At 34.5% G+C, this 13,069-nt stretch overlaps 1 protein-coding gene across 1 annotated transcript in view; it reads left to right on the plus strand.

Annotated features, from left to right (window-relative positions):
- The window catches only part of LOC138699870 (solute carrier family 35 member F5), a 37,437-nt gene extending 25,604 nt beyond the window's left edge, over positions 1-11,833 (plus strand). The window contains exons 7-10 of the mRNA XM_069826069.1: positions 2,143-2,296; positions 5,662-5,821; positions 7,538-7,783; positions 10,754-11,833. Coding sequence (XP_069682170.1) covers positions 2,143-2,296; positions 5,662-5,821; positions 7,538-7,783; positions 10,754-10,823 — 630 coding nt within the window. The 3' untranslated portion in view covers positions 10,824-11,833. The remainder of the gene's footprint in view (positions 1-2,142; positions 2,297-5,661; positions 5,822-7,537; positions 7,784-10,753) is intronic.
- The last annotated feature ends 1,236 nt before the right edge of the window (positions 11,834-13,069 follow it).

Here is a 13,069-nt window from a genome sequence, read left to right on the forward strand (position 1 = left end):
GAAAACAACATAAGTAAAGCATATTATCTTATGCCATCCCTTTATTTTACAAGTTTTCTTTCCTCTTATTTATTGTTTGTGATGGCCAATAAAGTAATTTCGTAGTATATTAAATTCAGGGGTAGCTATTTACTGTGTACATTTCTAAATAAGAAAAAAAAAAAGTGTCATTAAATTCAAGACATGTCACATTGTTCTTGTTAATGTTAAATGTTCTTCTTCTACTATTACTCCTGCTACTAGTAATATACAGTATACTACACTATACCACTATATTACCTATATTACTACTTCTGCTGCTGCTGCTTCTTCAAATATTTAGTTACATACTGTATTTTGGTTAGCAATTTAGAGAACTTTTATTTTACTTTTAAATTTGCCATTATATTGTGGTCGAGATCTGTGTTAAAGATTTTGTTATGTTTGGAGATTCTTCTAACACTTGTTTGATCTTTCTTTATTCTGGAGTTCTGGTAACATGGCGAATCTGAGTTGTCTTGCTTTAATTTAGCAACTTTATAAGTTATAAACTTATTTGTTATTTAGTTTTCTCTGTTCCGCTGTGCTCTTTTTTTTAAAGAAAACCTTATGCCAAAAAATGTTCAGTTATTTTATCTGTTTCTGTGAAGTTCATTTTACATATACTTAACTTAGAGAAGAACAATTGACAAATTATACGTAAATAGGCACTTTTGCTAAATACTAGTGCATGAAGTTGGCCATTCATGAAGTTCAGTTACGTGAATTTGCAATTACAAATGTAAGCCTTTGATAAATATTTCAATATGTGAGTATATTTAAGTACAGTTCGCTTTTGTATTCCAGAAAGGACTCGTTGAAATTGAATCCCTTTCACATAGCTGCCTTGTAGTATAGGGACAGCTGGGGGGAAACCCCTCCCCCCCCCCCAAGTACGAGTTGATATTGTATGACCATAGAGCTAAGGCATTTTTTGTGAAAGTTAAATGATAAATAAAATTCTCAATCATTACTTTGACTAATTTTATTATACAGAATGTATTTTTTAAATTGCAAATTCAATATATTTTGCATTGAAAATTTAAAGCAATATTATTCCAAAGCCTTTGCAGAACTGGACTGTAATGGTAACTAAGTAACAATAGCTTTTTAATGGGTCTATTTCAGTATAGTTTTGTGTTATGAAGAATGTTTTCCATACCAACAAGTTTCTGTGTGGGAATTCTAACTTTCAAGGCCTAACAACAATAGCTGTAAATACTGCAAAAAAACACGATCGTGCAAAAAAAATATTATTATTATTATTATTATTATTATTATTGTTATTGTTATTATATAATACAGTAGTTATTTATACAATAATAATAGTATTGGTAATGAATTATATAACATGCTATTGAAGCTAGGAAACAGAATAGCTGATATTCCTGAAGAAGAAGAAGAAGAAGAAGAAGAAGAAGAAGAAGAAGAAGAAGACATGTAAACTGCAATAATTACCAACAAGTATAATGAAATATTGAGCATATTTACATACCTAGTCAGTGAGATGCATACCCCTTGAGTCAGTCCTGCACAGGGTATGTGTACCATAGATTTAATGCCACTGGTTTAAAGTATTTGCCTGCAGATGACATCAAAATCTCATTTTTACAAAATTATTAATTTTGTCTGTTGTTGAATAACTCCGTCCAGTTAAATGGTTGGCATTATAAATCAAGTAAGCAGTTCTTTGAAGGTGGCTCTCAATGAAATAAACAGCAATCGTAAATTTTTCAGAACTGTAGCTTGAATTTTCTCTGTTGCTTGTTAAGTATTACAAAAATCACGTTTCGAAGACTGTATCTATGTTCGTCTTCAAGTAAACAAATGTGTGAGAGAGGTGTTTTACTCTTTGGTATTGTTATGAGTGGTTAAATTCACGCGACTGAGAGTTTTATGAATATTGACTCTTTAAAACTTAAGGAGATACTTAAATTTTATACTCAGCTACATTTATTTTGTGCATTGTTGTGATTATTATGTTTTGAAGTCATCAGTTACTTTTTAAGAATGTATTGCTTTTTTGCATTGTAATGCAAACTTTGCGCTGATCAGAATGCTTTTGAAGGAAAACTGTGGTACAATGTGGTAGTTAATTTACCTTTGTTTGTTTTTTATTTGAAGGTGTTGGTGAGCCTATCTGATCTCACAATTGAAGTGAAAGTTCCTGCGGGAGCAATTTTAGCTCTTGTCAGTGCGTTCTTCTATGCTGCGTATTTGGTCTTCCTGCGCAGAAAGGTGGATCACGAAGATAAAATGGACATTCCAATGTTTTTCGGTAGGTTAGCATGAAAGATATTAAATGTTTATCTCACATCTAAATAAATGAATCTTAGTTGAATACCCCATCACAGAAAAATATAAATACAGCTCTTGATTGCATGTACTATTTTGTTAAAATTTGTTCTCACTGCTAGATGAAAAATCCTATCGTATATGCCATATCAGTCCATCCACATGAAAGAATTCAGCTCCAAATTATACATTTTTATGTAATTTTTATGTATTTAGTGCACAAAAATATTGAAAAATTGCAGGCTCATTTAACATTATTAAATCTGCAAATATTTGGAGTGGAGAAATAACTCTTTCATTTTGGGCTTGTGTTAATGGAAGGCTGTAATAAGAAACGTACAGAAATCATGACTGTTATCACTATAAATAGTCCCTTATACAAATAAATAATCTGATCCCTTTGTTTCAATACGAAGACTTGTAGATCCTTTAAGTAGGTATCATCAGAGTCATTTGTTCAAAATTATGAAACCTGACTATGTAAATATTTTTTTAAACAAAATAATCTGCCCTCAATGAGGGTGACCATAAAGATCCAGAATAAAAGCACTACAGAATAATTTACAAAGACAGGAATTGTTTAGTAAAAAATTCAGAGAAATACAAACCCAATAGAATCATCAATGGCCAAAATATAAATGTTAATGTAATATTTGGATTGAATCCTTAAGAATTTAGGAAGTGTGTCACGTGCACCAAACAAAATATCAGAAACACTCCACTGACTAGTGAGAATGTTATATTTCTCACTTAGATAAGGGATGCAGGACTCATAAATGGATTTCTTCTCCTCATCAACATGTTGTGCCTGCAGGGCATCCCTCTCAAACCAGATTGTAGGATCAAGAACTATTCCCTTAGATTCAGTCCTGTGGATGGCTACAATATCTGCTCTTCTGTTCGAATCTAAGGATGAAACGCAGTGGATCTCCTCATGTACCTCCCATCCACGACGCTTAAGGACATCAGCAATACCAGTCCTGGCGTTATGGTTTCGATTGTTGCGCAGCAGCTCCATTTTTCGACAGAATCCCAATACGTGACCAAGAGTTTCCGTCTCGTTGCAGCCGGGATGGCGACAACGGGTTGTGTTGAAACTTCTGCCAGGCACAAATCAAACCGCAGATAGATTGCTGGATATTTTAATTGCCTAGGGGCACTCAGAATACAGTATAACACCTTTGACCTTATGAGTAATTTACACCATGATTCAAAACTTCTGTTTCACAAGATCTCCCTCAATTGTCGACCTTTAGTGTTGGGAGCAATAGAAGACTTATTGATGTTTAGTCTACGTAGACTCAGTTGCTATTCAAGGTGCAGATTCCTTACAAAGTTAAGATGCATATCATTAATATGGTGAAGACGATTACAGATGTTATAATGTTGAATGCTGGCCTCCCACTCTGCACAAAGAATTCCCAAACCTCGGACTTTTTTACTTACATATAACGTTGAATTTGGCGTATCATCAGGCAGCATCATAATTTCCTTCACAGCACTTCTAATAATTTTGTCAAGATCTCAAAAGAGTGTATCTGATAACTGAAGTAATGGAGCACATTGCAGAGGGTAAATCAAACTTGGCTATATATATATTTTCGTTTATGATTTTTAATTTTTGGTCTGATTTTAATAATTTTGTTTGGACAAGTCCATCTAAGTCTGAAGATAGGTTTTGATAGTCTTGTTTTTATTGAAGGAGATTTTGTCTGTGAAATCTATTCCGATATCGAGTATGCTCATTTTTATCACGCAACGGAGAAATAACAGAGCCTTGTAGAGAGATAATGTCATCTGCACAGAGCTTGCCCTTAGCTGATAATTAATTTCACTGAAACATATTTTAATGATACATCATGTACCTCGTCTTGTTTCATTTGTCATTTTATTTTATGGTAAAGTCATGTGTAGAGAAAGATGTTTTCTAAGAATATGTGGAATGACGAATTTGTATTCAGTAAACTTATTTCCTCCACAAAACCAATTTCCTTCAATAATAATAATAATAATAATAATAATAATTTATTTAACCTGGCAGAGTTAAGGCCATACGGCCTTCTCTAACACTCAACCAGGGGTGGGGGAAGTGATCTCGACCTCTGTGGAAGGTAATACATCACTTTTTCTCCCCTGTGACTATAATCGAATTATAAAGGCATGTATGAGAGAAAATAACGCTATTATAAAAATATTAGGTTGCGAAAAATTTCGTATGGAATAAATCTCTATTATAAAAGCAGTCCCTTTTAATGAAAAACAAGTGACTTTGACCTCAGTTGGAAAATGGGTGGAAAATATTGTGTACCATTTCCTGCAACTAATAATTATTTATCAGTACTTATATAGACCAAAACTCTTAACAATTGCAATACATATCCAGTAAATACTGGGACATTTTAGGGAGCAGTTTGTGATCCACGTTTTAAGACAATTGTACTATAACCAATATTTACAAATTTTCTCCAGTTCATTGATTGTTGCTTCCAACAATCTCTGACAATATTTGTACCGGTAATATTTACAGCACTTTTTTTTTTTGTTTTGGGTTCTCAAATTTATTGACTCCACGAGTTCATTGACTCTAAAGGGGAATTTGGAGATTTAATTTGTCCTAGAGAATTCTGGAATATTGATGGAATGGGTGGCTTGGGTTTTTAAGTGTTTCCTGGAAAACATGTATTGTCTCCTTTTATTATCCTGAAAGCCTAGTTCAGTGATAGTTAACAGGAATGCTAACAGAAGATGGGAATATTGTATAAAATACGGAAAAATATGAAGACTTTTTAATTAATTATTAACATTTTACCAAAATATTATGAAATATTTTTTTTGGCGTTAATTACATTCTACACATTGTGAATCGTAAAAAGCATTGTTCCCATACTGTACTGCTAGCAGGAATAGTTTAGAGTATAAAATTCCATATTTTATCTGTCTTTACTCATAATGGGTGGGCACTGGTCCCATACTCTTCCATGAGAAAATTTCTTGCTACATGAGATGTCAAACCAGTGCTCTTTCCACATTGCTAGTCCAGACCACACAGCTATGGCACAGGACAAAACTCTTAAATGAGCCCTTGAGAGTAGAAGTGGTGTAAGCCAAAAATGGGTAATGAGGGTTAAAGTAAACATTCTGTAAAATACAGCGCAAAGTAGCAGTTAATATTGAATTTATTTAAGCTGTTAGTAGTCAGTGGATAGCACGAAGGACATATAAATTGCTACTTTGCGCTGTATTTTACAGAATTTTTACTTTAAACCTCATTACCCAATTTTGATTTACACCACTTCTGCTCTGAACGGCTCAAATATATGTCACATGTTTTGTGTCTCCTATTCACAGGATTTGTTGGCCTGTTCAATCTGCTGCTGCTGTGGCCACTCTTCTTCCTGTTCCACTACAGTAAATGGGAACTCTTTGAATGGCCTACGAGACATCAGTGGACATTCCTCTTACTCAATGGCCTTGTTGGCACTGTGTTGTCAGAAGTACTTTGGCTTTGGTATGTAATATTGAATCCTTAAGGATTTCGTAGAAAATTTTAGTTTTGCGAGCATTGATCCCGATGCTGTAGCCCTGATCCACTTATAGTTGAAAAAAAAAGTTAATCTTACCTCATTTTTCCACATAGTTCTCTAGTACACTGATGTACTTTTTTCAGCGATGCTCCAACATTTTCACAGCTTCCTGGAAGAAAGGTTGTCCAACTGCAAACCACTGGCTTATGGACTGCATGACTTCTTTATTGGATGAAAATTTCTTTACCATGCAGGTGTTCCTTGAGTTTTGAGAATATCCTGAAGTCACTGGGTGCCACGTTTGGTGGATAGGAGGAATGGTCCAGCAGTTCACATCCTGCTGTTGAAATTGCAGCCATTGCTGTTGTAACTTGGAGCATTGTCTTGGTGGAAAAGAACCTTTTGTCTCAACTTGCCACGACATTTCTCCTTGATAGCATCCCACAATTTTTAAATTAAATTTGCATTTAATAAAGGCCTATTATTGTGGTGACTTTCTGCAAATAGTCTGTCAAAATAACACCTTGGGCATCCTAAAAAACAGAAAGCAAAATCGTGCCTGCTGACGGCTCCACTTTGAATTTTTTAGGAGTCGGTGAATTCTTATGTCTCCATACCATACTTTGAATTTTGATTTCAGAGTTATAGTGAACACATGTCTCATCCATAGTCACATAGTGGGTGGGTGGGGGTGTGTGTGTGTGTGTTTTTTTTTAATAACAACAAAGAGATATTCGTTTTATGGGTAATTTATCCTTTCAAATACCTTTATCTTCAATGTGTTTATGTATCTCTAATTTTGCTTTATGTGGTATACCATTTTAGCAGGATTTTATTCGAAGGATTTAATTTTTAAGATATGTCCCTACATAGAGAAATATAGACTGAAGTAGAAAGAACATGTTGACAGGATGGACTGTAATCATCTACCCAAACAGATTCTAACATACACTCTAAGAAGCCGAAAAAGCCTAGGAAGACCAAAAAAATAAAATGGAAAGAAAGTGTAACAGACCACTCGGTGTAATGTTTGAAAGGGAATGATGTTGACCAGCGCTATGTTTAGGTAGCACTGCACCCATGAGCCCGAAAAAAAATTGTGCCTCCACAAACTTATATAAATCTTAGACATTAACAATCATACTGTATAAAAATCGTGGCACATAACAACAGCTTAACATATGCTAGTATTTAAAGCAAGCATCTGTGAAGTAGAAAAATATTGTAAGCAAAACACATTGAAGTAAGGGTAATTAACATTGAAATCAGAATAGGATGATTGTCTTTGACGAAGTGCCATGCCAGTTGCAGTGTGCCCAAAATTCAGTATATATAGGTTTTTTTTTTTTACCCTTTTTCAAAATTTTACCGCATCTACGAATTTGCTGCCATGTGGCCATATGCTCAGGCCTGGGTTCTATATCTATTTCTACTTGGGCTGATTAATTATTTGCCAACTATAAGGAGAATGTTAGGTAATCTATGACGAATCCTTGTTCTCATCTCGCTATCACCAATTCCATCAACCTTAATTAACATTGATGCAGCATCATTAAATGACAACTAAAAAATGTTCACAGTTTTAAGTTTTGTTGAAGATGATGCAACTGATCAAATAACAAAGAGTTATTTCTTTTTTATATCTAGAGCAATGAAATTTATAATTTACGTAAATTATAATAAGATGATTTTGTGTGCAGGGGTTGCTTCTTGACATCCTCGTTGATAGCAACAGTGGCTATCAGTCTTACAATACCAATGTCCATGTTTGCTGATGTGGTGTTCAAACGAGTTACTTATCCCTCCATGTTCTACATCGGTTCTATACCGATGTTTCTTGCATTTTTTGCGGTGACATTGCTTGCCCATTATGAGAACTGGGATCCTGTCATGGAAGGCATCCGGAGATGCTACATCTTTGTGTTCAGGAGGAGTCGACCTGTGAGGTGAGTCATTGTCGAGTTGAATTGAATTAAAGTATATTGTCGTAGATTTTATCTTATGGTAATGAACTTCTGTCCAGTTTCAATTCTCGTAATTTTTCCTGTTTCTCCATTCTATGTACAGAGTATCCGAAAGTAAAGATTACTACTACAGAATAATATTTACAAATTTAACTCAATAAGACTGTTAAAATTGATGTGTTAATAGAGATTATGTATTTAAAGATGTTTATTGTGTGAAATATTTTGTTTGTTGTACAGTTATAAAATTTAAGAAGTGAAACAAATGTTTGAAGAATTTCTGAAAGAATGAAGATAAAGATTTAGAGACTTCAATAATGTGAAAGTTGAGTTAAAATTCTTATTTGAAGACCTAGCCATCCTCTATTAAATATTGTGTATTCCACGACTTTGTGTAGTCATCACGTAAATGTTATTAATGGAGGGAAAAAATTCGTTCCAGCACTGGAAATCGATCCCAGGACCCCTCAGCTTTGATTGCTCTTAACTAACTGAGCTATGCTGGATCCAATTCCTAGCACCGGCCAGTCTCCTCTTTCATACGATCAGTGGCCTACTACGGCATTTTTAGAGATACATGTCACATATACAGGAGCGCATGTTATTTCAATGACTTTATGACCATTTTCAACAACAATTTTAGATCACTGTTAACACTCATATAATTTGAGAACCTCGTCGTTCTTTATTGAATATTGTGTATTCCTGACTTTGTCATCCCGTAAATACTATTAATGGAGAAAAATGGAAATCGCACCCAGGATCCCTCATACAAAAGAGGAGAGTTCGGCCAGCATTGTGGATTGGGTCCCAGCATACCTCAGTTATATTCTAGATACATTAATTTGTCCTACAGAATTTATCTGTAATATTGACACTTAATATTTGAGGCCACAAAGGGAAACATCGAAGGAGAAAGGTTCGATCCGGTGCTGTGGACTGAATTCGGTGTAGCTCAGTGGTCAGAGCGCTTGGTACGTAGAACCAAGGACCCGGGTTCGATCCCCAGTGCCGGAGCGAATTTTTCTCCTCAAATATTAAATACCTTGGTTAGTTAAGAGCACTCAGCTTGCCAAGTTGAGGGGTTCTTGGGTTTGGTTCTCAGTGCTGGAACAATTTTTTTTCCTTTAATAATGTGTTAAAATTGTTTGACATAAAAATTGGTAAATAATTATAGATGTATATGGTACTAGTAGTGAAACTCTGTAATATTTATATTCAGCAACTAAAAACTGTACATGACTTTTCAAAACTTATTATTTAGGGAGTGGATGTTGATGACCTAAAAATCTACTTAAAATGATCAATAAAATGCCCTTAAAATAATGGAAAAATGACAAAATTAAGAGAAAATGACATTTAAATATTATTCACCGAACTCGCACCACATCTTCTTAAAAATTAGTCACCTTGTTTCAATGACTGCCCTGGAAATGTCGGAGAGAGGAGGCAACTTACTGGAATTTGACTAAGATAAAGGAAAAGGGCATGCAACAAAATGAAAGTTTTAAGGGAAAATTATAAATTTTAATGAGACTTTATAATGTGTTTCATCAGGGGTGGTCCATGTCATTGCCTCCATCTCCTCCTCCTCCTCCTCCTCCTCCTCCTCCTCCTCCTCCTCCCGCTTTTCACTTTTGTTACCAGACCTTTCAGATGGGGAGTGTAAATGGCAAAAAAAAAATTGTGGGAGCAGCGTACATTCTTGCAATCTTTGTGTTAAAAATACTGCTATAGTACATCCCTTCTGAACCATGTTGAGGACACAACATCTTATTGTCCAGGAAATGGTGAAAGTTCCCCCCCCCCCTCCAAACATAAATTCTAAAGACACCCTCGTACCAACAAAAGGACAGTAGCGATCAAAGCCCTCACTTAAACTAAGCTGTTGTCAAGTATTTTATATTACTTCTGTTGTGTGAGGTGAAGCCTTCAGTGAAATGAGGGATGCACTTTAGAGTTTGTTCCAAACTATAAAATTCAAACTTCACTGTTATTCAGTAGGTAATTACTAGTATGGCCTACTACTGATCTTTTTGCTTAGAAAAAAGATTTAACAGGCCTGTGTGTAAAAAAGGAAGTAAAATGCATTCAAAATGGTTTAAAAGTTCTTCAAAATATTAAAAATGACCAAAAGATGCCGAAAAAAAATGTAAAAATGACCTATTATAGTCCTGTCGCTCAAATTTCCGGCAGCCAATCGCGTTGCAGGTCGGCTACATTTAAACGTGTGCGTCTGGTGATTCGCTGATTCATTTCTTAAGGCTCGATAAATACTTAATATAATCGCCAGCCATTTTAGCTCTTTTTTTGGCGTTCGCAGAAAGCACACGAAGATGTTATTTGCTGAATTACATTGCTTTTGATTTATTATCATAGGAGCTACGACATGCTAATGTTTAACGGTGTGGCAAATAGATTCCTCGTATGGTAGCTCGGCATTGTGAGAACAAAAATGGCGAAACGATACTACCTATCTACCTACTACTACTAGTAGACTTTATAGAGCCTTTACTTTCTAAGACGTAAGCAAAGGGGCGGAGTCACACCGGAAATAACAGCGTCGGGACTATAGTTCAAGAATGTCAAAAAATGCAATATAAAAAATTAATTTTTTATGTTGATATTAACATAGAATAGATTCCTATATTAATAGGCATTGTCTTAATGTGAAAAATAAGATGATTTTTCATCAACATCCGCCCCCTACTTATTATTAATGGTGATGGTAATAGTGGTAATGATGATAGTTTATGGTAAAGACAAAAATGATGACCAAAAATAAAAATGATGAAGATGGTGGTGGTGATGATGTGTCTGTATTATTTCCGAGATTTTATCAGTTGAGTTTCTAAATTGATCTAAATTAAGCTAATTTGCTTTGTTGAATAAGAATGCATTATATAATAGGAAAATACGCCCAAAAGTTGCATTTATCACTTATCGTTTCAGGATCTCCGACTGTGAAGACGAGCAAACAGAATCGTTGATTGGAATCAATTCTGGAGACCATGAGGCATAACTCTTCCCAGCTACTGATCTTTGTGTTACATGAGGACGCAGAGATTGAACTGGTTTGGTTTCAAGATAAGTAACATAACAATGGACAGATATTCACTGCAACATATGAATGGTAGCACGGTTTGTCATTAATGTCTGGAATATAGGGAAGAAGGTTTCAGTTGTTAGTTGAATTACCATGCAGGTATTAGATTAACCAGCAGCTGCAGTATTGATTTTTTATTGCTATTCACCAAGATTTTCATTATCATGTTCAGGGATTCGTAATTCACTCATGTGTGTCCATTGTGCATCACAAATCTTTGTACCTTTAACTTAATATTTGAAACAGGGGTGTCCAACTTCGCATTGTTTTGAAGTTGATTTCATTTTATAAGTTATTGCCAAATGGTGCGAGAACTTTTTATTTTAATAAATGATTGTTTTGTATAAAAATCACCTTTAATTGTTTTATTAACTGGCTCTTAAATTATGTAATATAAAAATCTCATACAGAAATCATCTCTGTTCATAAAAATTATAATTTTAAAGGTGCTTGACATTTTTCAACATCTATAAAATATTATAAATTAGGGAAGTATGATTGTTTTTCCCTTTTTGATACAGTAATGTTCCTCTTATTAGTCTGACGTAATTAGTTCGAAATTAGATTTAAATTTTATTTAATATTGCAATAAACATACAGAAGAAAGGACGTTTAAAAGTTTGTTTTTAAATATTTAAATTGGCTATTGAATATTCTGGTACAAAGATTGTAATAGTCCTCAGTGTACTGGGATATTTTACAATAAATTTAAACAATTAAAACTAATATTAAATGTCCGTAATTCATGTTTGTTACAATAGTAATACGAGATGTACAAATTATTACTGTTATCTCCAGTAATGTTTGTATAGTGAAGAAAATTAAGTGTTTGCGGTTGTTTTGCTTTTATGTATTTTAAGAGAAATGCCAAACAATGTTCTTTGATGTTTTATGTTGACAGAAATATAACTGATCTTTGTATTCCATGCCCTCTTCATTCTGATTTGCACTTTCTTATGTATGCATCACTATTCGAAAAACGAACCCTACACAGTTCACATGAAAACTACTTTGAAAGTTTGTATATGGGTAAATACTGTAAAGATGAAGTGACCTACAAAAATTAAGCTATCAGTTCAAACTGTACGATACAAAAATAAAACTTGAAATAAAGCATAAAATGCTTTGTTGTACTAGCACTTCAGTAACCTTGCTACATGTTGCTAGCGACTTGACAAGCCAGAGCACCACATCTTAAATACAGGATACACTTTTGTGACCACTAAGTCACAATTTAATGAAATCAGTATCTGCCTCCATTGTGTGTTGTACTGGCATTGAACTTTTTGGGAAGAATTCTCCATTTTCTATACTAGTAGAAATCCATTTTGATAAAGGAAGTCGAAAACTGCATCTCGTAGCACTAAATCTCGATACAGCTCTCTTGAAAGAACTGAATGAAAAGTGTATTGTAATTGAGAAAACGTTAAACAGAAAATATGATTTTCTTAAACACATACAGTTAGATGTTCGACCATGAAATGTCCATGTTCAAATCTTAACTGGGGCAAGTTACCTGGTTGGTCTTTTTTTCTGAGTTTTTCCCCTCAACCAACTGAAACAGAATTGCTAGATAACGTTCGGTGTTGGACCTCAGACTCATTTCACATCATTAAATTTAACTTCATCTATCATCATTCAATAATTTTAGGTCGACTGAGGATGCAGCAGGATGTAGTACCATGATTTGCACACAGATGGCATCTATTTGAGGGAACTGCATAAGTCCCAAAGACAGAGGGGATTTCATAGTGGACTCTGTTGGACCTGGGTGATGTGTAGCTGAATTGATAAATGGCACCAAATAGTGAATCATGATACCTACAGTAATGCGATCTTCAGATCAGTGGGATGCAGCAGATGTCACTAATTTGAGGAAGTTACAGAAGTCCAGGGAGGTGAATATATCTTGTTCCATCAGACCGGGTGTTGTAGCTGAATTTATTGATGATACCAAACAGTGAATCACGGTACTTACGCAGTCCTGAGGACTTCAATAATCATCCCATAATGAGGTCGGCACAATAAATCTCAAGCTATAGGGCTGTTCCATGTGAAATTGGACAAAATTTCAGAAAAATTGACCTCGCATTTTTAAAAAAAAAAAGCGGTGCTTCTGTCATTGAAAGGCCTTTACTGGACAAGCCTAATGGTGAATTAAA

The sequence above is a fragment of the Periplaneta americana genome, chromosome 5 (genome assembly GCF_040183065.1).
Source record: "Periplaneta americana isolate PAMFEO1 chromosome 5, P.americana_PAMFEO1_priV1, whole genome shotgun sequence".
NCBI classification, from domain to species: Eukaryota; Metazoa; Arthropoda; class Insecta; order Blattodea; family Blattidae; genus Periplaneta; species Periplaneta americana.